This window comes from Netta rufina (assembly GCF_964035555.1).
Source record: "Netta rufina genome assembly, chromosome: Z".
NCBI classification, from domain to species: Eukaryota; Metazoa; Chordata; class Aves; order Anseriformes; family Anatidae; genus Netta; species Netta rufina.
In genome coordinates, this window is record NC_140126.1 from 7,095,493 (window position 1) to 7,115,970 (window position 20,478).

The 20,478-nt window shown below is 61.4% G+C and overlaps 2 protein-coding genes across 3 annotated transcripts; one reads left to right on the forward strand and one right to left on the reverse strand.

Annotated features, from left to right (window-relative positions):
* Positions 1 to 487: 487 nt before the first annotated feature.
* LOC311221127 (gamma-secretase subunit Aph-1b-like) lies at positions 488 to 4,183 on the forward strand. The gene is made up of 7 exons (XM_084304926.1): positions 488 to 778; positions 1,378 to 1,548; positions 2,582 to 2,655; positions 2,758 to 2,880; positions 2,987 to 3,114; positions 3,306 to 3,429; positions 3,654 to 4,183. Exons 1-7 carry the CDS (start codon positions 666 to 668, stop codon positions 3,689 to 3,691), a joined length of 771 nt encoding a protein of 256 aa, XP_084161052.1. The 5' UTR covers positions 488 to 665; the 3' UTR covers positions 3,692 to 4,183.
* An 826-nt stretch (positions 4,184 to 5,009) lies between these two features.
* LOC311221198 (carbonic anhydrase 9-like) lies at positions 5,010 to 16,966 on the reverse strand. 2 transcript variants are annotated; one of them, XM_084305037.1, is made up of 11 exons: positions 16,680 to 16,966; positions 11,561 to 11,590; positions 10,490 to 10,660; positions 8,453 to 8,595; positions 7,981 to 8,073; positions 7,743 to 7,809; positions 7,384 to 7,541; positions 7,131 to 7,272; positions 5,590 to 5,619; positions 5,378 to 5,471; positions 5,010 to 5,232 (listed from the first exon to the last, which is right to left on the reverse strand). In XM_084305037.1, exons 1-11 carry the CDS (start codon positions 16,828 to 16,830, stop codon positions 5,169 to 5,171), a joined length of 1,143 nt encoding a protein of 380 aa, XP_084161163.1. In that variant the 5' UTR covers positions 16,831 to 16,966; the 3' UTR covers positions 5,010 to 5,168. The 2 variants fall into 2 exon arrangements, with proteins under 2 accessions (XP_084161163.1, XP_084161164.1); XM_084305038.1 differs by lacking the exon at positions 16,680 to 16,966 and adding an exon at positions 13,016 to 13,136.
* Between the last annotated feature and the right edge of the window lie 3,512 nt (positions 16,967 to 20,478).

Consider the following 20,478-nt stretch of genomic DNA (forward strand, 5'->3'; position numbering starts at 1 on the left):
CTCACCACCCTTAAAATAAAGATTTTCTTCCAAATATCTAACCCAAATCTCCCCTCTTTTATTTTAAAGCCATTCCCCTTTGTCCTACCACCACCCCTGGGCACAGATTCCCCCCCAGCTGTCCTGCAGCCCCCTTTATGCACCACCCCCAGCCGCAGCGCCTTGCCCAGGCCACCCCCGACCGCCCCCTCGGGGGACCACCCCCCGGCGGGGCATGGCCACCGTGGACTCCGGGTAGACCAGGCGGCCCTGTGCGGGCCACGCCCCGTGCGTTTAGACCACGCCCCCTGCGCTTAGACCACGCCCCCTCCAGTCCGACAACGCCCCACCCGAGCAGACACCGCCCCTCCGGCCAGACCACGCCCCCTCCGAGCAGACCACACCCACCCAGATAGACCACGCCCCCTCCACCAAAAGCCACGCCCCCTCCCGGTTCCCCGCCCCAGCTCCCCGGTGCGGGCCCCGCCCCGCGCCGCTCTTCCGGGCCCGGCGGCGGCGCGCGCAGGCGGCGGGTGACGTCAGGCGGCCCCGGAAGGGCGGGGGGCGCGGGCCGGGAGCAGGCGGGACCCCGCGGTGCCGAGCCCAGCCCGGGACCCCCCCGGGACCCCCCCTCCGGGATCCCCGGGACCGGAGCCGGTGCCGGTGCCGGTACCGGAGCCGCCGCCATGACGCTCGCCGTCTTCTTCGGGTGCACCTTCATCGCCTTCGGGCCCGCGCTCAGCCTCTTCCTCTTCACCATCGCCCGCGACCCGCTGCGCATCATCATCCTCATCGCCGGGTCCGTGCCGGTACCGGGGGGTGGTGGGCACCGGCACCGGCACCGGGACCCGCACCGGGACTGGCACCGGGACCGGCACACAGCCTGGGGCACGGTGCTGCGGCTGGTACCGGTGTGGGTACGGGGCTGGGGTGGGCACTGGTACCGGTACCGGTGTGGGTATGGGGCTGGGGTGGGCACCGGCACCGGTACCGGTACCGGGAGGGGTGATGGTGCCGGTACGGGTGTGCATGGCTGGGCTACGGCACCCGCACCAGTGTGGGCACGGCCACGGCCACCGGTACCCGCACTGCTATGAGTGCTGCAGGACCACCAGCACCCATACTGGTACCGGTACCGGGCACTGGTATGGGCACCGGGGCTGTCACGGGCACAACACGACCACCGGTACCCATGGGGGCACCGGTACCGGGGCACCGGTACCATCATGGGCACCACCAGTACCATGGCACTGGTACCAGTACAGGCACCACCAGTGCTCACAGCACCACCAGTACCGCGGCACCGGTACCAGTACGGGCACCACCAGTGCGCAGCGGGGTCCAGGCCCCGTTACCGTCCCCGGTACCGTGCTGGTGACGGGCTCCCGGTCCTTGCAGGGCGTTCTTCTGGCTGGTGTCGCTGCTGCTCTCCTCCCTCATCTGGTTCATCGCGGTGAAGGCCAGCGACCCGCGCGACGAGGCGCTGCAGCGGGGGCTGCTGATCTTCGGGGTGATGTTCTCGGTGCTGCTGCAGGAGGCCTTCCGCTTCCTCTACTACAAGCTGCTCAGGTACGGGGGGCACGGGGACGGGGCACGGGGACACCGGGGCAAAGTCTGGACCCAGACCCGGTGGCGGCGGTGGCGGGGAGGGCGGCAGCACTGCGGCACGCAGGCAGAGGGTGGCAGAGCTCCGTCCTGCAGAGCCACAGCCTCTCCTCCCTGCAATATCTTTTCCTTTTTTTTTTTTTTTTTTTTTTTGGGCTTCTTTCTGCACCCTCTGTGTTGTGTTTTTTTTTTTTCTTTGTGTTTTCTAAAAAAAATAGGTTTGCTCTCCCAGCTGTGTGCATGCCCTAGGGGTGCGCTCTGCAGCTTGCGGTGCTGCTGCTGGGTCTGTGGCACCCCAGCAGCCCCCACACCTGGTCTGTGGGGTTGGATTGGGATCACAGAGTCGTTAGGGTTGGAAAAGACCTCTGAGATCTGGTCCAGCCATGCCCCTACCACCACTGTCACCCACTAAACCCTGCCCCCAAGCACCACATCCAGCCTTTCCCTGAACACCCCCAGGGACGGTGACTCCACCACCTCCCTGGGCAACCCGTCCCAGTGCCTGACTGCTCTTTCTGAGCAGAAATGTCTCCTCATTTCAGCCTGAACCTCCCCTGGAACAACTCGAGGCCACTCCCTCTAGTCCTCAAGCTAGCTACCTGTGAGCAGAGGCCGACCCCCAGCTCCCCACCCCTTCCTTTCAGGCAGTCGCAGAGAGCAATGAGATCTCCCTGAGCCTCCTCTTCCCCAGACCAAACCCCCCCAGCTCCCTCAGCCTCTCCCCACAGCACTTGTGCTCCAGGCCCTTCACCAGCCCCGTAGCACTTCTCTGGACAGGCTCCAGGCCCTCGATGTCCTTGTACTGGGGGTCCCAAAGCTGAACAAGTACCCGACGTGGCCTCAGCCCCGTGGCGGTGGCTCAGGGAGGTCCCCGCGGTGGCAGCACTGCTCCTGCCGTGGCGTAGCGGTGCGCAGAGTGCCCGCAGGTCCATTAATCAAGGGCAGGATTATTGAGCAAGGAGCCAGGTGCCTGCTGGCAACACGCTTTTCCCTGCAGGAAGGCCATCGAGGGGCTGGTGGCCCTCAGCGAGGACGGCTGCTCCCCCATCTCCATCCAGCAAATGGCATACGGTGAGTGCCGCGCGGGTACCCGGGGTACTGATGGGGTTTGGGAGGTCCCTGGGGCAGGGGGGATCGTGGTTTTGGGGTGTCACGGCCTCTCTGTCCCGGCAGTGGCTGGTGTGGGCTTTGGGCTGATGAGCGGCGCCTTCTCCATGATCAACCTCCTGGCAGACGCGCTGGGGCCGGGCACCGTGGGCATCCACGGGGACTCGCAGCTCTACTTCCTGACCTCAGGTGAGGAACGGGGGGGCCATAACCCACATCCCTGCTCCCCGTAGCCATCGGAGCCCCCCGCAGGGCCCGTGGCTCCCTGGTGACCCCCCGCTGCTGCTCCCCGCAGCCTTCATGACCATGGTGTTGATCTTCCTGCACACCTTCTGGGGCATCCTCTTCTTCCACGGCTGCGAGAACCGGCGCTGGTGGGAGATCGCCGCCGTCGTCCTCATGCACCTCGCGGTTTCGGGGTCGGTGAGTGCTGGGAGCAGAGCCCCGTGCTGCCTCCAGGGATGCTGCCACACGTCCCCGTCCCATCCCAGACTCTCACCAGGCTTTCCACTCCACTGGAACCATCAGGAGGGGGACACGGTGGCTGCGTGGAGCAGCCGGGCTGTGGGAGACCCCTCTCACCCTTTCCCTTTTCTGCTTTTCCTCCCCCCCAGACGTTTTGGAACCCGCTGTACGTGGGCAGCCTGGTGCCCTCCTACCTGCTGATGGCCGCTGCTGCTGTCTGGGCTTACCTGCTCTCGGGGGGCTCTGCACAGAACCTGCGCCGCTTCCTGCTCTGTAAGTGCTTGGTAAAGGGGGACAGGGACCCCTCTGGGTGCTGGGGACCCTCTGGGTGCTGGGTCCTGGGGTGGGGAAAGGGTCTCTTGGGGAATGAGGTGAGGAGCTGGCTGCCTCTCCTAGGGGACAGGAGGAGACCCTGGGGCTGACTCTGAGGGGGAGGTGGTTTGGGTATGAAATTTGGTGAAAATCTCCACCTCACCACCCCATCTTGGTTCCCGCAGGTTCGCAGAGCGGAGCCAGCCCCCAGCTGGCATCCTGAGGCCCCGCAGGACGCTCCTGTCCCCAGCTGCCCCTGCCCTCCCCTCCATCTCGGCGACACCATCGGCACTCGCCTCCTCTGCAATACGTTTTTCTCCTGGAAGGGGGGACCCCGGCCAGCCCCCGGAGGGGCAGGGACCACCACCCAGCGGACAAGTGGCACCGGGGCTGGCCTGCTCCTCTGCCCCTCCAGGGACAGCCCAGCCTGCAGGACTTGGCTTTGCTGGCCCTGAGCTACCCTGCCTGGGAAGGATCCTTCCTCAGACTGATCCCAAGGACCCCCCTCGCTTCTCCCCCCGGCGCTGAAGATGCCCCCCTTGTCCCCTGTGCCGCTGGGGTGGAGGAAGCAGCTTTGCAAGGCGCTGTCTGGGCCGGGGCTGAGCCCTGTGGTGCTTCTTTCTCCACCTCTTCGCCCCCTGCTCACGGCAAGACGTGGCCCCAGCGCTGGACTGCAGTGAGCTGGCATCCTGGGGGGTGGTGTCGGGGGGCTGTTGTGGGGTGGGGGGCAGCTGCTGGGGATGGAAGGTGGTGGGAAGGGATGTGGGGAGACGGATCCCAGCAGCTCTGGTGGGTGGCCGTGGACCAGCGAGCCTGCAGCTGGTGCCAGCACGGCCTGGGGAGGGGTGCTGGGGGCTGCCCCCCCGGGGATCATCGCCCTCTCCAGGGGCCGGAGGGGGATTTTCAGGCAGGCACCGGCCCTGATGCTGTGCTTACAAGATGGGGATATTGAAACAGCCCAGGGGCTCAGTGCTGAGAAGGCGGCTTTGTCCACAGTGGGCTTTTATACCAATAAAAAAAAAAAATAATAAGCACCATAGCTGAGTGGGGTGTGTGCCAGCCCTGGGGGGGGGGTGCTTCGGCCGCTCCTCGGTTGCCACCAGGGCGGAGGCTTCCTCCCGTGTCTTCCTCCCCTCACCCCTGCCCGAGCCCGTTGCTTTTGGCTGCAGCAGGGCCCCGATGCTCCCCAGGGCTTGGCTCTGGCTGCACGCGAGCCTCGGAGGCCAGCAGCTCGAGAGGAGCAGGGTGGGGGCCGGCGAGGAAGCCGAGGGGCTGCTGCCTTCACCTCTGCAGCGCTCCGGCCCTACCAAGCCCCGGCAGCTGTTTTTCCAAGGCTTTGCACAAATAAGAGGAGGAAGAAGTCCCAGGGCGCTGAAGGGCAGGGCCGGGCTGTGCAAGGAGCCCCGCACTGCTTGCTCTGGAGCTCTGCCTGGGGCACGGATGGAGGCTGATGCTTGCTCTGCGATGGGAAGGGTCCGGCGTCGCTCCGCGGCTTGCTCCTGGGACGGCAGAGGTGGCCGGCAGCACAGGAAGCTCTTACAGCTTTTTGACCTTTTTTATTAACGTTTTTATCGTTTTTTGTAACAAAAATATCTGCTGGGGCTGGGCGTTGCCCCAGGTGAACAGTCTGTGCAGCCGGGGGAGGCTGGTGCCCCCCGAGCCCGGGGTGGGAGCGAGGGGACGGGGCTGAGCCGCGGGGCTCACGCTGTGTTCTCGGTGGTGGCCGCCGTGTAGATGACCTTGGATTTGGTGGGCGAGTCCAGCCTGGCGTGGGACAAAGAGCAGGGTGTTAGGGCAGAGAGGGAAGCCCCGATAACTCGTCTGCATAATGCTTGTTTCCCATACAGCAGTGTGCAGGGGTAGGGGGGGGGACAGCGGTGCCCCTGACCCTGCTCTGCCCACCACTCACCGTGCGTTCTGGCTGCGCTGCTTGTAGACGTAGTACATGAAGGCCAATGCTGTGATGGCAAAGAGCACCCCGAAGACCACAGCCAGCACGTCCCCTGCAAGCCCAGCACAGGCACGTCACGGGGCGGGTGGTGGTGGTGGTGGTGAGGGGGGCGGGGGGGACACAGGGCTGGGGGGGACACGGAGCCAGCAGCCTCGGCTGAGCACACTTACCTGCGTGAAACGAGGAGCTGGTCTGTCCCGCTGAGGAAAAATTAAAAAAGGAGAGGTGTGAGAGCCTGCTGTCGGGATGCCAGAACAGCCCCCCCATGGCTGCATGCCCCAGGCTCAGCACCAGGCTGCCAGGACCCCCGTCCCCACTGGGTGTCCCCCGGCACCTTTCCCAGGGCCAGCACCTCCTGTGCCTGCTGCCACCACCCCCAGGAGACACGGCACAGTCAGGGGGGAGGAAAGTGCCAGTACAAGGCTTTGCCAAACCTGGGCTGCTCTCGTTGCTCCCCACGTGGGGACAGCCAGCCCACAACACCACCTACCCATGCCCTAAATCCTGTGCCAGGCAATATTTACCTAGCGCAGCAGCGCTGCTCTGCCCCGGCAGCATTATCACCTGCACAGCCCCAGCATCGCGCGCCGGGTGGCACTATCAGTGCCAGCATCCAGCAGCTCACAGAGCAGCTTTCCTGACCCTCCAGCTTGGGAAAAATCAACAAGCGTGGGTGAAGGAGGTAGAGCTGAAAGCGAGGTGGGACGGGGCCCAGCCCCACCGGTGCACGGGGCAGTGTGGAGCGGGGAAGGCTGCACCACCCCGGTGCCTGCGAGGTCTGTGGGGACCAGCAACCTCATCCGGGAGCACAGGGACACCAGACCGGCACTCAGACACACGACTTCAGGGCCAAAGGCTTTGTTTGATAGGGGTGGTTTGATAGAAATAGCAAACAGGGGAAGAAAAGAGGTGAGCTCATTTGCACCTCCGCCCCCTCGCCTCTGCCACCGCCTGCTGAGGAATAGCTTCTGCAGAAAGGGGTAAAAGAAAAGGCTCGGAGGTAAATGGAGAGCACGATAATGTTTCTAGCAGGTTTACCAAAGATAGAGCATGCCAGCCTAACCCGATATCCTTCTTTGATAAGTGATATTCCAGACAAAGAAAATGCGGTAGATTTTATCTCCCCGGGCTTCAGTGAAGCATTTGCCGTGGAGCCGTCCGGGAAGCTGCGAGCGAGGCCGAGGACCACAGTGATTAAATCCTGCAGCCCTTAACGAGCTGGCTGCAGGTGTGGTGGTGAGGAGAGGTGGTATACCACTGTGCGGTTAGCCAGGCATTCCCCTGGGGCCCGGGACCCATCCTGTGCGCTATTTCTATTAGTCACCTTGACACAAGGCGACAAATGCCAGCGGAAAGGAGGAGGAACAGGATGTTGGACAGGGAAAAAAAGCCCCAAGCGAGCTCAGAGAACTGAAAAGGGGCACCGACACAGTGATGCAGAGTGATAGTGGCACCTGAGGGCTAGCAGGAACTTCTACTCATAGCTGGAAACCACCGGTGACAGAAAGGGCTTCGAGGACACACCGAGGGAACCGTCCTCTGTTTGTCCTCGAGCAGGGTGGTGAGTACCCAGCCTGACACCCCCAGCCCTGCTCCAAAACCCAGGGTAACCCATTAGAAAAATGCATTCCCCTAAGAGAAGCCTTGCCCCACTTCTTGCCCTGTGCCTCGGCAGCCCGGTGCACCCCCAGGGTGCTCGCGCGCTCCTTACCCGTGGGCACCTGCCTCTCCCGGGACAAGGTGGGCTCGAAGCTCGCCAGCACCCACCGCTTGTGCAGGGCCTGGGTCGGCCGAAAATTATTCTGCAGGGGCTTGCCGTGGTTGTACTGCAGGCTCGTCACCAGCACCGAGATCTGGGAGGAGAGAGCAGGGTGAATAGGGCAGGGTGCGCGCTGTGCTGGGGAGCCAAAAAGCCCCGGCGCACGGCATCCACGGGGACCTGCACGGGCGCTGCCCCGACAGACCTGGTCATGGGAGAGCATCACGGTCTGGTTGAAGACCGTCCACATCACCGACTGGAAGCAGGGAGGGGTGGTCAGGGAGCCGTTGTAGCGGTAATAGAGGTGCAGGCTGTCGGGCAGCAAGCCCGCGATGTTGAACCCGGGCACCATGACTTCCTCATCTGGGAGGAGAAGGCAGGGGAGTGAGGGCAGCCCCAGGGAGGGGAACGGGACCAAGCACGGGGCTCACGGAGCACACCCGACCCAGGGCATCCCCCAGCCCAGCCTCACACCACCCTGCTGCATGCACCCGGTGTGCCAGGGAGGGCAAGGGATTCTCCCTTCCTCTCCACTGCAAGGGCTTTCTCTGCTGGGAGCCTTACCTTCTCCTTGGATTTCGTGGAGATGCTTGGTTATTTCCTCGTAGTAAGGGTTTTCCCTTGGCCCGACCTGCAAAGTAGCAGCAAAAGGAGGTTTGGCTGCCTGCGAGGGGCACCCTGTCCTGCTGGACCCTCCTCGCCAGGGGCACCAGCACCATTGCGGGTCCCCAGAATTACCCCTGACACCCACCCCGATCTCACTCCCACCCCTCCTTGCCCAGGTCTGGGCTCTGGTTCTCACCTCCAGGAAGACTCCCAGCACGGCCAGCCCATCTGGGTAGCCCATCGCCGCCTTGAAGTTTTCGTACTTGGTGTTGTAGTGGACCACGTGGAGCTGGAGGGAAACACACAGTTCGTTGCAGGTTGGGCACCCCAAAGAGGTGCACAGCCCCACGGGGGCTCCCCAACCATTGCAAGGGCTGGGAGAGGCATGCAGCCACACTGAGCACCCCTGCTAGGGGTAAATGTGCAGGTGGGATGGAGACAACACGTGCCAGTGGATAGAAGTGAGCACGAACAGCTGCCCATGGGAGCTGCCTTGCTTACAGGCAGCAAACCAGCCCTGGATAGCGGGGCTGGAGGACAGCAGCTGGGGGAAAAAAAAGGGGTAAAACCATTTGGGAGCTGGCAGGGCAGGCTGTATACAGGGAAAACTCCTTCTCCATTAGCCCAGCATTGGGAGAGGACGGTCGAGGGGGACGAGGGCTCCTCACCTCCGCAGCAAAACGCTTCCTGTTAACCGTGTGCTCGGAGCCGACTGTCGTCGGGGAGCCCCAGTGCAGGTGCAGCTGCTTGGCTCGGTACTGCTGGGCATAGCCACCCGTGATGGCCATGGACTCGGGCAGCTCCAGGACAACTGCGGGGCAGGAGGGAGAGGTCGGTCAGTAAAACACAGAGTCCAGTCCGCCCCAGGTTTGCAGAGGAGGTGGCTTGGGGGAAAGAGCCACCCTGGGCTGGTGGAAGCTGGAGACAGCAAACAGACTCGCTTTTGATCTCTAATGGGGCTGTAGGTGGGGCAGTGGATAGCGCTGTGCAAACGCAGCAGGGTTTGGCTTTCAGCTTGGGGTTGTAGGACACCCCGATAAATAAATCACGGCGGCTGTTCCTGAAGCTGGAAGTGCTCAGAGTGCTCTGCCCCTCTGCAGAGACTCACGAGGCAGTCCCGTGCTGGATGCTGTCCAACAACTGATGCACTATGCGAGGATAATATAAAGAGACCGTGGGCAAAGTTCAAGGATCGGCAGGCAAAACTCAAGGATTTGAATTTTTGGCCAAGGCCAAGTCCAAAATTTCCATCTAGCAAAGCCAGCCCTCACGCAGTGGTGTGGCACACCTCAGGGCTGAGCTACTGGGACATGCACCAAAGCCACCAGGAGCATCCCTGGACCCTGAGAAAAGCTGTTCACTCCCTCCAAGCACCTTCCAAATCTTAACGTCAGCTCTTTTCCTTCCTCATGCCTCTGTAGGTGAAGTGTCAGTCACATCGCCAGCCAGGGCACAGGTTTGGGATTAGGAACACAACGCGGCTGTGATGAGTCATTTGTCCTCTCCTGTGCTGCCTGCCACTGGGCTCAGAGATACAGAACTCAAATACAGGAAGCGGGACACTGCTCCCTCCCCGGGGATTTACCTGCTTCAACATTTCTTTTGTGTATCTAGATCAGGGCATTCCTAGTATTTATCTGAGTCATTTTCAGGCCCTTGCAAAAGTCTGTGCAGCGAACGTGTTGTATAAGGAGGAGCGACAGCAGAAATATCCCGTCTCTTCAGAACGATCACAGGAGGCGGGCAGTCACCATAATAATAATAATAATTTAAAAAAAGCATCTTATAAGCAGATGAGAAACTTCTTCACCCCCCAGCCCTCTCGACGAAAATGTTACGAGCACTTTCTGAACACCAAGCAACGCCAGATGCCAGGGTGTCCAAAATAGCAACCACTGAGCTCGACCCGTTCAGCTATGCAGGCACGCTGGGGCGGGAGGCTGTAAAACAGAGCTCTGGGCACGCAGCGAGTCCGACTGGTCGAGTGTGCTGCATCGGGTCACGGGTCTGTTTTATCACACCTTCAGCAGGTTGCTGTCCCCAGCAGCTTTTCTTGGGGACCGGCAGCCACCGGCGTGCACAGGATGAGCGAGGTGCTCCTAGAAAGACCTGGTGGCAGCCAGGAGCTGCCATCTCCAGCTGCAGGGCAGGAAGGAAATGTTTTTTTTTTTTCTTTTTTTTTTTTTTTTCTCACCCCCCAAAAAAGTTGGAACGGAATCCATTTATGTTAACGTAGTATCAGTCTCGCCATGCCAGATAGTGCATGTATCTGCATGCAGTATTTAGAAGGGCTTTATAGCCCTTCTAAAACTGGAGAAGGGAAATAAACAATTTCTGAAAGTGCCTTAAGATCCTGAGATAGCGTCTTGAAGCACGGGCTTTAAATTGGCCAAAGCTGTGGCCTAGAAGACTGAGGGGTGGGTACCTTTAGGGCTAAATCACACCAGGGACCAACCAGTCCTTTGAAAGTGGAAACGATGCCTGCAAACTTGCACCAGAAGTATTAGGGGCATGTTTTTAGAGGAAACATGGATTATAACAAATTCCCGGAGCCACCACCCAAAGGCAGTGAGTTGCGAGCTCTCCATCTCCTGGTTTCTCCCCTCCAGGCAGGAAAGCACCTGAACAAAGGCCTCCCAGAGCCACGGGGAGGGTTTCAGGGAAACCTGGTCCTGCCAGGAGCAGCCGGTGCCTTTCGCACCCACCTGTGTGCCCGTTGTTCTTCAGGTTGAACTTCTTGTTGGCGGGCAGGCTGTACCCGGAGAGTTGGATGGGCTGCAGCTCGGGGCTGAAGATGGTCTTCTCCGTCTCGATGTTGATGGGGGACTGCTTGTTGCCCGAGCAGGCCGGGTAGTGCTCGCCCCAGCGCGCTGGTTCTGCAACGGGGAGGCAGCAGCGGTGAGGCCAGCCAAGCGGGGAGACCCCCGGGGGGAATTGGGGTGGGTGGGAGGGAAGGGGCAGGTGTAGTTTGGGCAGTGCACCTCGCTCACAGGCTTGGTTTCCACCAAGCTAGCCCGGGAGCAGCTCCCTGCTGCCACGTGACGGCGCGCAGCTGTGCCACGAAAGGGCTCCGAGCACGGTGAGCTGCCAGAAAAGTCTATTTTTGGGGTGTTTGGGAAGAGCGCGAGAAGATCATTTACAAGTGGACTTGGCAGGCGGAGGAGCCTGCAGCTCGTCACACGCTGGCTGCTCGTTGCCTCTCCTGCTGCTACGTGAGCCCCTCCAGCACGGTGCCACCAGGGCCACGCGTGCCCACGGCCACAGGTGGCGAGGTGCCAGCCCCACAAAGGGACGGGTGATGTCCCCAAAACCTCCCCTCGCACCACAGAGGGCTGCTTCCAGCGCTTTTCAGGCCAGCCCCAGCCTAGGGGACAAGAGGGACAGGGGACAGAGGGCAAGGGTGAGGACACGAGCTAATCCCTGGGCAGGTCAAAGTCCCAGCACAGGCTGCAAGTCCAGCCTTGGGGAGCCCAGCCTGGCATAGGATGCGGCCAGCTCCTGTCTGGGGGGGAAGCCCGGCCCCAAGGGCACCCCAACGTGAGGGTTTTGGGGATCCCCCCACAGAGCTGCTGCTGCCCTCCCCATATGCGAGCACCCCGGGCTCTCCAGTCCACCCGTGCCCGGGTTCGGGCACCACTGAACCAGCAGGGTCAGGCATGAGGGAAGGGCGAGCCGCTGAGTGCGCACAGGAGCCCTGTAATCATTAACCATGGCTGGCTCGAGCCCAGCGTGCGCTGGGTGGTGGGGGAAAGCAGGATTAACTGCAGGGTATTTACCTTCATAGCTCCAGTGGTTGTCACCAGCACCTTGAGAAGGAAAGGGGGAAAAAGAAAAAAAAAAAAAAGAAAAAAAAAACACACACAAGAGCATGAATGGAAGGGAAAGGTTGGCAGCAAACAGGCAGTGCTCACAGCCCCAGCAGCAGGTCCTGGGGCTCACACTGCACCCCCAGCCCCCTCCCAGCCTTCGCTTCCCCACTCCTCCTCCTCCTCCTCCTGCCCCACAGCCGGGGGGGGGCTGCCTTCTCCCAGCAGGGAGGTCTGCGTGCATCACCCCGAGGGGAAACTCCAGGGCTCAACACTTTGTTATCACCGTTATAAGGGGGAAAAATAAGTCGCAGATACGGGCTTTCATCGCGGAGCAGCTGTGCCCATGCTCTTCCAGCTGCACCAGGACAGAGCGAATTCACCTCCTCGGGCTCGCTCTCACCGGGGTGCTCGTGGTGGCACGGCGCTGATACCCCCAGCTGGCACATCCCAACCCAAAAAGGGTGGGAGAGGCTTGGGGCCAGCACCCACCCCGCTCCCTCAGCTCCCCAGGGTGCAGCCCAGTCCCCAGACATCTCCATCCCTTATTAGTGCATGTGCCAATTAGCCTGGACGGGGTGCAGCAGGGGCTAACAAGTGCCCTGCCACTGACAACGGCCACCGACAGCCGCTTGCTATTAATAGGAGTGGATTCCAGCTCACGGGTGAGAAAGGAAGAGGCACGCTTTCCCAGGCCCAGGCAGCTGATGCGGGGCCCTGAGCCCAGCGGGATCCTGCCCTCCTCCCAGCCAGGAGCCAGCCCTGGTGGCCGCGGATGCCTGGGGACAGCGGGGCCGTGGATATGGGAACAGCGTGGTGGTGATCGCTCTGCAGCACCTCAGAGGCTCGGGAGTCACTCGCCCAAGGTGCGGGGTGCTCCTGGAGGTGTAGAGCCCAGCAGAGGGCTGGGCACGATGCAGCTGCCTGCACAGGGCAGGAATGAGTATGCAGTTGTGCCAAGGATGCAGTGGGCACAGACAGGACCCCCAAGAGGTGCTTCAGCAGCTTTCCCAGGTAGGATTCCCCTCTTGCAGCATGAGGGTGGCGAGTCTGGAGCAGCTACGGGGCTGGCACACGGTGCCTGGGTGCGCTGCACATGCCCGAACCGGCACAGCCTGCCCCGGCACCCTGCTTTTCTGCTCATCTCCAGGAACTCTGCCTTGACAGAAGGCTTCTCATCCTTCCACCTGAAGCTTGAGCAACAGCTCGGTGCTGGCACCTGCCCTGCTGCGTCAGCACCGTGCCACCCACCCCGGCTTCCCAGGTCCCAGTGCTTGCTCCTGCGGCTGATGGGGCTCCACAGGGGCTCGCAGCCCCAGATTTCTTGGTCCTCTATAGGGAAACGGGGATCCAACAGCCTGAAGGCTGCAGCTGCACCCAGGGTACAAGATTCCCCCGGGGGTCCCACGGTACCCAAGCACCCACCTGCACCTACCCACGCACCGAGGCCACCCGAGTGCATTTCCCCACCCAGGGAGCTGGGCACAGCACCGGGTCCCTCGGTGCCTGCCCCGAGCGATGCAGGGGAGCACCGATGCCAGCCCAGCCCGGCGACGGCATCAAGCCTTTGGCACCCACCCTGACGTAGCCCTGCAAGGCACCAGACCCTTCGTCACCAGCATTACCCCACCGCCCTGCGCAAACGCTGATTTGCATAATTTCAGCCTCCCTCCCACGCTCCCCGCCGGAGCACGTCTTCTCCTTCCGAGCAGCGCACGGGGCCGGCTCCCCTCGCCGCTGAACCGCTGCCACACACCACAACAGAGGTGCTGCAGCTCTCTGCACGCCCTGCCCTACCCCGAGCACGTACAGGGGCTGCAAAGCACTCCCAAAAATGTTGGATGGGGGGAGCAGAAGCACAGCTGGTGCCCAGCGCTTTGATGAGCGCACTGGGAGAGGGTGAGCGAGGAGAGGACTCCTCGGTGGGGTCCCAGCAGGGAAATATTTCGGGGCTCTACCAGGAGCTGGCTGCGGCTGCAGGCACTAAAAGCCTTTGTGCTCAGCCACGTGGAGCCCCTCCGCTCCCACCCAGCACCAAACCCACCCCCTTCCCTGAGCTGGGGGGAACAACATCAGCCAAGTTTCCCCATTCTGGTGCTTTCCCCCCCCTCCCCACACACACAGGCACTTTGCTCGCTCCCTCCCACTTCGGGATCCTGGCGCTCGCTCCTTGATATCCAACACCATCCAACAACACTTTCCTGCCGGGTCCGGGCAGGCGCTGCCATTAGCGGCGTGCTGCTCTGCATGTCCTGCAGCCTGGGGGTGAGGGCAGGAGCAGTTTTGGGCATGGTGAGGAGCCAGCAGGGCCAGGGGCTGCTGCTAGCAGGCACCGAAGCAGCAGGCTGCTCCCAGGAAACGCTGCAGGGATGCGGGCACAGACCCACAGTTGGTTGCACGGAGCAAGAGGCACCCTCAGCAGAGCCAGGGAATAGGGTGAAAACAGGGGGATGCCCCTTCTGCCCTCAGCTGCTTGCAGTTTAGGGGATGCACAGCCCGCAGGGCACCTGAGGATGCCCAAATGTGGGGTGGCAGCTGCGTGCCGATGCCATCTGATGGCAGCAGGGCTGTCTGGTGCCTCCTCGCCGTGGGCTCCGACAGGAGTTTATGGCTCCAGACATCCTGCTGGCTTATCGGGTGGGCACACGATGCCCCGTGCTCGGCCACAGGCTGCCCTGGGATCCTGCCACGGCCTCTGCTCACACCCAGCCCCGAACCAGCCCTGGACAAAGGCTGTGGGATGATGCTCAGGGAGCCAGGGGGGCACCAGGACATGCAGAGATGCACAGGGGGAAAGCCTCAAAGCAGCGACCAGCCCCTGCAGACAGATCCCAGCCTAGCAGACAGGTCCAGGCACCTTTTCCTCACAAGCAATAACCTGATCAAGGTACACGGGCCGTGCCGCCGTGCTCACGCTGCCCACAGCCAGCTCCCCGAGCATATCTGCAGCCAGCAAGGAGCTGGCACGAGGTCTGGGGCTGGCACGGCGTCTGGGCAGCATCCTCCTGCCAAGTCCCACAGGAAACCTCTGCACCCCGCAGGATGGGACAGCAGCAAGCCCCCAGCCCTGCCCCACAAGCACAGCCCTGTTTTTACTCCCCAAGCAGCCCCACACAGCACCCATGCCCTTCCAACCACCGCATGCACTGATCCCACACAAGCCCGGCTGCATTAAATTCCTTTTTTTGTGTGTTTCTAAACCCTGACCAACCGCGAGCCTTGGGGATCAGCCTTTAATCTGCCACCGGCAGCTCAGGTTGCCTCAGGGATTGTTCTTTGTGCTCCTGGGGGGCTGTGGGGCCCCGAGATGCAGGCAGCATCCCGCAGGGAGGGGGAGGCACAGGGCAGGAATCACCGCGGCTTGTTCCTGCTCCCCGTGAACCTAAGTGGCCTCGGTGAGTGTCGGGGAAAGAGGAAACAGCTGGAGGGCCTTGGGCAAGAAGGGCCATGCCAGCAGGAGGGAGAAAAATGGGGAATCCCTTAAGGCTGGGGAACGAGGTAAGTGAAAGTGGGTTAAGCCAAAAAATGGGCTCCACCGGAGGAAGAAGGCATCAGGGGGTGAAGAAGAAGGGGGCGCAGAGCTGGGCAGCCTCGAGGGCAACCCACAGCTTGTGCCAGGTGCCCAGCAGCCACTGGCCATACCTGGTGCCCGCACTGGGAGGAGGAAAGGAGCCAGCCTCGCCGTGACATGTGGCTGCATGGGGGCATTCCTGGGTCCCAACCAAACCCCACACCCCCGCGGGGCTCCAGCCAGACCCCCAGGGGGGTCGGGGTGCCCGTTCGCCCCCCGTCCCCTTTTCCCAGTCCCATCCCCAGGCAGCTGGAGCCTGGCACCCTCCTGCCCTGCGGCCGGAGTTACTTCATCTCTGCGGCGAGGAGCATCCGCGTCCCCGTCCCCACGCGCAGCCCGGCGAGGAACGTGATTCATCGCAGCAACAAAAGCAGCTCCCGGCACCGAACAATCGCCGATCCGTGCCGCATGGCAGCCGTCCCCGTACAGGTCAGGGCAACTCTTACCAGAGGCAAAGAAACAAGGACACGCTACCAGGCTGAGCCTGGGAAACACAACCCCACAGGCCAGGCTGGGACGGGAACGTCCCCGCGCTGTGCTCAGCCCCAGGCGAGCTGAGGCATGGCACTGCCCCAAAATCCCTGCTGAACGCTGGCAGCACCACAGCCTCCGGGTCAGAAAAGGGACTGAGACCAAAGGGATTGAGCGTTCCCCTTGCTAAAAGAAGGATCCCAAAACTTGGAAGCCCCTTCTGCCACCCGGGACAGGGTGGGGGGAGGCACCCCACAGCCCCCAGCCCCCTGCTCCATCCACAGATGTGGGGCAGCCCCACACCTGCCCCATAGCTCCAGCCCCTCCGGGAGGCTGAAACCCCGTGCTGGGAGCCCTGAGCCCCTCAGGAAAGTAGGAACAGGATCTGGTGGGGAACAGGGCTGTTCCTGCCAGGGGTCGTGGCTGCACCGGAGTTGGCGGGAGCGGGGACAAAGGCAGGGACGTGCGGCTGTGGGGCTGCGTGATGCCGGAGGGGCACGGCCCCAGTGGGGGCCCCTAACGGGGGCGGCACGGCAGCCCCTCAAGCCAGCAAGGGGGACCCCCGCTCCGAACACTGGGGACCCTAAACCCAGCATAGAAACACTCTGTGCATCGGGGCACACGTGCGTCGGGGACCCTAAACCCAGCTGAGGGGTGCTCTGTGCATTGGGGACCCTAAATCTGGCATAGGGGTGCTCCGTGCATTGGTGTGCCTGTGGGTCAGGGACCCCAAATCCAGCAAAGGGGTGCTCTGTGTATTGGGGTGCCTGTGCACTGAGGACCCCAAACCCAGCAGAGGGGTGCTCTGTGTATTGGGGTGCCCGTGCACGGGGGACCCTAAATCCAGCACAATGTATAAAGGGTGCCCACCATTTGGGGACCCTAAATCCATCAGAGGGGTGCTCCATGCCCTGAGGACCCTGTGCATCGGGGACCCTAAACTCATCACAGGGGTGCCCTGATGCATCGGGGACCCTAAACCCTTTCATGGGGGGTGCCCGGTGCAGCCGGGACCCCCCACCCCGTCCCCCCGCACCCCCGTCTCACCTCTCTCCTTGCCGTGCGGGGACTCCTCGTCGTCGTCGTGCCCGTGCCCGGCGGCAGCACGGCCCGCGACGGCCAGGATCAGGACCAGGACCAGCAGCGGGACCGACACCGGGACCGGGACCGGGACCAGGACCGGGACCCGCAACCTCATCTCCGGCGTCCGATCGCGGTGCGGGGCGCTGCGGGACGGGACGGGACGGGACGGGACGGGGACGGGGACGGCGGCTCCGCGGTCTGCCCGGGCGGCAGCGCGTACGTGAGAGCGGGCGGGGGAAGAGGCGGCCCTGCCTCACGCCGCCGTTACCTTTTATAGAGGCTGGAGGCAAAGTCTGCCGCCGCCCGGCACCGACAGGTGAGCCGCCGCCGCCACCCCCCGCACCGGGACTCGAACCCGCGGCACCCCCGGGAGGCCGGCGGCGGGGTCGGGGGGGTCCGGGGCAGCGCCCCCGGTAGCTGCGGGGGGGGCCCTGCGCGGTGTCTGTGTGGGGAGGGGAGGGGAAGCTCCGTGTGTTCCCCCGCCCTGGGGGGGGGGGGGCGTGAGGGGCTGGGGGAGGGTTTTTGGTTGTAAAGAGGGGGATTTCCTCAAAAATGGGGGTGGGGGGTGTCCTCAGCGAGGGGTGTATTCAGTGAGGGGCTTTTTAGCTTCTTGGTGAGAGGTTCCCTCGCTAATGGGGTGAGGGGCACACTCAGTACATCTGTCCCCTCCCTCAGTAAGGGGGTGAGGGACCCCCTCAATAACGGGGTGAGGGACATCCTCGCTGACAGGGTGAGAGGCCCTGGGGGACGTTTTTGAGCTTCCATATGAGGGATTCCCTCAATAAAGTGATGAGGGACGTGCTCGGCGAGGGACGTCTTAATCTGTGGGGTGATGGACCCCCTCAGCAACAATGGGGTGAGAGACATCCTCAGTGAGGATGTAAGGGACACCAGCAATGGGGTGAGGGACCCCCTCAGCAATGGGGTGAGGGACATCCTCAATGCTGGGTGTCTTCCCCCAGAGCTGGGCTGAGGGATGCCCTCATCCCCCATTGTCAGCGAGGGACGTCTTAATCTATGGGGTGAGAGACCCCTCAGCAATGGGGTGGGGGAATTCTTGAGCTCTAGGTGTCCCCCTTCAGCAGGGGCTTGAGGGGGGCTGCAGGTTTGTAAGCCTGTGGAGATGGGCAGAATTAAGGAGGGTATTTCTCTGTGTCATGCCCAGGGAAGCTCTCAGCCCTGCTCCTGGAGGAAGCCATGCCCCACTGCTGATGTTTGGTGGAGGTGGGAAGCTTTCGGCTCTGACCAAGGCCATGCCTGCAGTGTGCCCCACGCCCCAGCCCTCTGACCAAGGCCCTACACCGAATATCCTCGACCAGCCCCACGCTGGTCTCCATCTCCCCATGGGTGAGGAGCAGGAGGGCAGGCCAGCTCTCAGAGAGGTGCCAGTGATGGCTCCCTGGCCACTGCACTACAACCCATGCTTTCCGTGTTTTCATCAACTTTCCAAAAAAGCACCCGGGCAGTGACAGGACGGAATTAGCTGCGATGCTAATTTAGGGCAGGAAAAGACCAAAGCGTTCAAGGAGGCCACGGCAGTGCCAGGCACTGCAGCAGGTTGCAGTCTGCCATGGTAGCCGCAAAGGAACACCCCGGCGGTGTAAGCAAGGACACACTGCACCAGGGTGGATTTAAATCAGATGTTGCCTGAAAGAGATCAGAGAGTCGTGGAGATGACAGCTGACTGCTTGCCAAGACAAAGTGAAGTAAACATCAGGGATTATTAAGAAGGAAACAAAGAACAAAACAGCAGAAAAACACATATTGCTGTTGTATAAATCTTTGGTGAAACCTTCTCTCGGTTATTACCCACGGTTTTGTTTCTCCCATCACAAAGGGGACAGAAGCAGAAACAGCACGCACAGGGCCCCAGGGCTGTTTGGGGGCAGGAGTGGCTTCCGCACAAGGAAGGAGCAAAGCAAGTACAGCTCCCCAGCCCGGAGAGGTGAAGTCTGTGGCTTTGTCCTCCCAGATTGTACAGGAACAGGGAGCGGGGAACCTGTATTTACTCCTGGGGTAGCGGATTTACGGCACAACCAACCCAAATCAAGTAGCAGGAAGCTTGAGGCCAACCAGAAAAATATCTGGTTTACATGTACCGCAGAAGGGAATGGGGGAACTCCTTTCCTCAAATGTATGGGGAGCATTGTGCCCATGCAAGAAGATACAAGTTAATGGGTTCATTTCTGCTCCGCGCTGCCAGCGTCCCAGCTCTGTGCCATGTCCCCATGGGCCCCACGCCTCTGCTAAACCAGTTTGCCCAGCTGTTTCCCAGCCCAAATCCTCGGTCATCCTGTCACCTTTCTACGTGAACATGCTTGGCATCTGCTGAGCGCAGACATTGCTGTCACTGTGACGGGGCACGAGACCTGCCATGGGGTAGAGGAGCTCCTGCAGGTCCTGGGTTTTGTGCTGAGCAGGAGAAAGCTCTCCCCAAAAGCTGACAGCTAGGAAAGCAAGCTGCTGTGCTGATCCCTTGCAAACTGTCACCGTGGGCTCCTGCTCTCCACTTTGCCAGGTGCCTCACCTTGCACCTGGGGGCTCTGGTGAGCCCTGCCACCGGCGATGACCTGCAGGTGGGATGAATGCACTCCCAACCTGCAGATTTTATCCTGATCCACCTTGTTCCTCCCAGCACCAGATAAGCTGAACCATCAGATAGGAAGACATTCATTTGTCAAAGCTCAAGTAAACAGGGCTGCGGGGGGGAAACAAACCATAAAATGCAGTTCCAACACCCTTTCCTTCTCACATTCCTGTAGTCTGTCTTATTAATGGTCCTTGTAATGTGTGTTAGCCTGAATGAGGAGGAAGGAGTCTGGTTAGGCAAGGAGAGGATCAGGCTACCCCTTTTCAGGCCAAGCCCCATGCAGTTCCACCTCGCACCCGGGCACAGCCCTTCAGTTCGCTCCACCAGACAGCTCACCCTGTGTTCCCTGCTCACACTCTGTGCAGGTGGCAAAGCCATGGATCCATCACCTCTGCTGCCCTGTCTTAAGTTTCACCGTTTTCCTTCTTTGTTACTCTTTGAGGCCGCGTGTATCATATCACAGAAGCCGTAATTGCATGTGTCTCCTTTCCACCTATGATCTCTCGTACTTTGTCAGCTTGTTGTTGAGACAATGATACTCGGCAGCAGGAGACGCCGTTAGCGTGAAAGGTGACTCCGTGATCAGGGCACTGTGTCTGGATGTGTCTACAGGGAGCACTGGGGGCTGAAGATCACGGCCCCACCCCACCAGCTTTGCAGAAGAGCATCGTGTTTGTCCTCCTTCACAAGGTCCTCACCAAAAGGACCGTCAGACTCCGTCAGACTCCTCTCAGAGGCAACCCGGTCAGCTGGATCCAGGCCCCAGCTCTGTGCCCTTCCTTGCTGTGAGGCCTCCTGAAACGCACAGCATCAGTCCTCTGCTCAGCGTGGATCCAGTCTGAGGCACAAAGCACCGATGTGGGAGCTGCCCCGATCCTCAGCTGCATAAGATGGATGGGGCTGTGCTAGACTGGATGTGCTTTTGGAAATGCTGCCTGGTCTTGTTTTAGCCACAGTGCCATAGGGAGGGATAACCTCTAAATGCTTGTAAAAGGATTAATTCTTAGGAAAAAGACGTCACTCCTAGGAAAATTAACTCATGCTAAGGAAAGACTTGGATCCCTAGGAGAGCTTTGTGACTCTGTGCCTGATTCAAATTTGTAGCAGTAATCCTTTCCCACGGGACATATAAATGAATTCCTGAGCTGTTGTGCAGGCTGATTGTTCCTTTTA

Bases quoted from the DNA above. Each gene is read 5' to 3' on its own strand.
- LOC311221127 (XM_084304926.1), top strand. From the start codon at position 666: ATGACGCTCGCCGTCTTCTTCGGGTGCACCTTCATCGCCTTCGGGCCC. The intron at 2,656-2,757 runs GTGAGTGCCGCG...CTGTCCCGGCAG, and splicing joins CATCCAGCAAATGGCATACG to TGGCTGGTGTGGGCTTTGGG. The intron at 3,430-3,653 runs GTAAGTGCTTGG...TGGTTCCCGCAG, and splicing joins CCTGCGCCGCTTCCTGCTCT to GTTCGCAGAGCGGAGCCAGC.
- LOC311221198 (XM_084305037.1), bottom strand. From the start codon at position 16,830: ATGAGGTTGCGGGTCCCGGTCCTGGTCCCGGTCCCGGTCCCGGTGTCG. The intron at 10,661-11,560 runs GTAAATACCCTG...TCCCCGTTGCAG, and splicing joins CAACCACTGGAGCTATGAAG to AACCAGCGCGCTGGGGCGAG. The intron at 7,542-7,742 runs GTAAGGCTCCCA...TTCTCCTCCCAG, and splicing joins CCACGAAATCCAAGGAGAAG to ATGAGGAAGTCATGGTGCCC.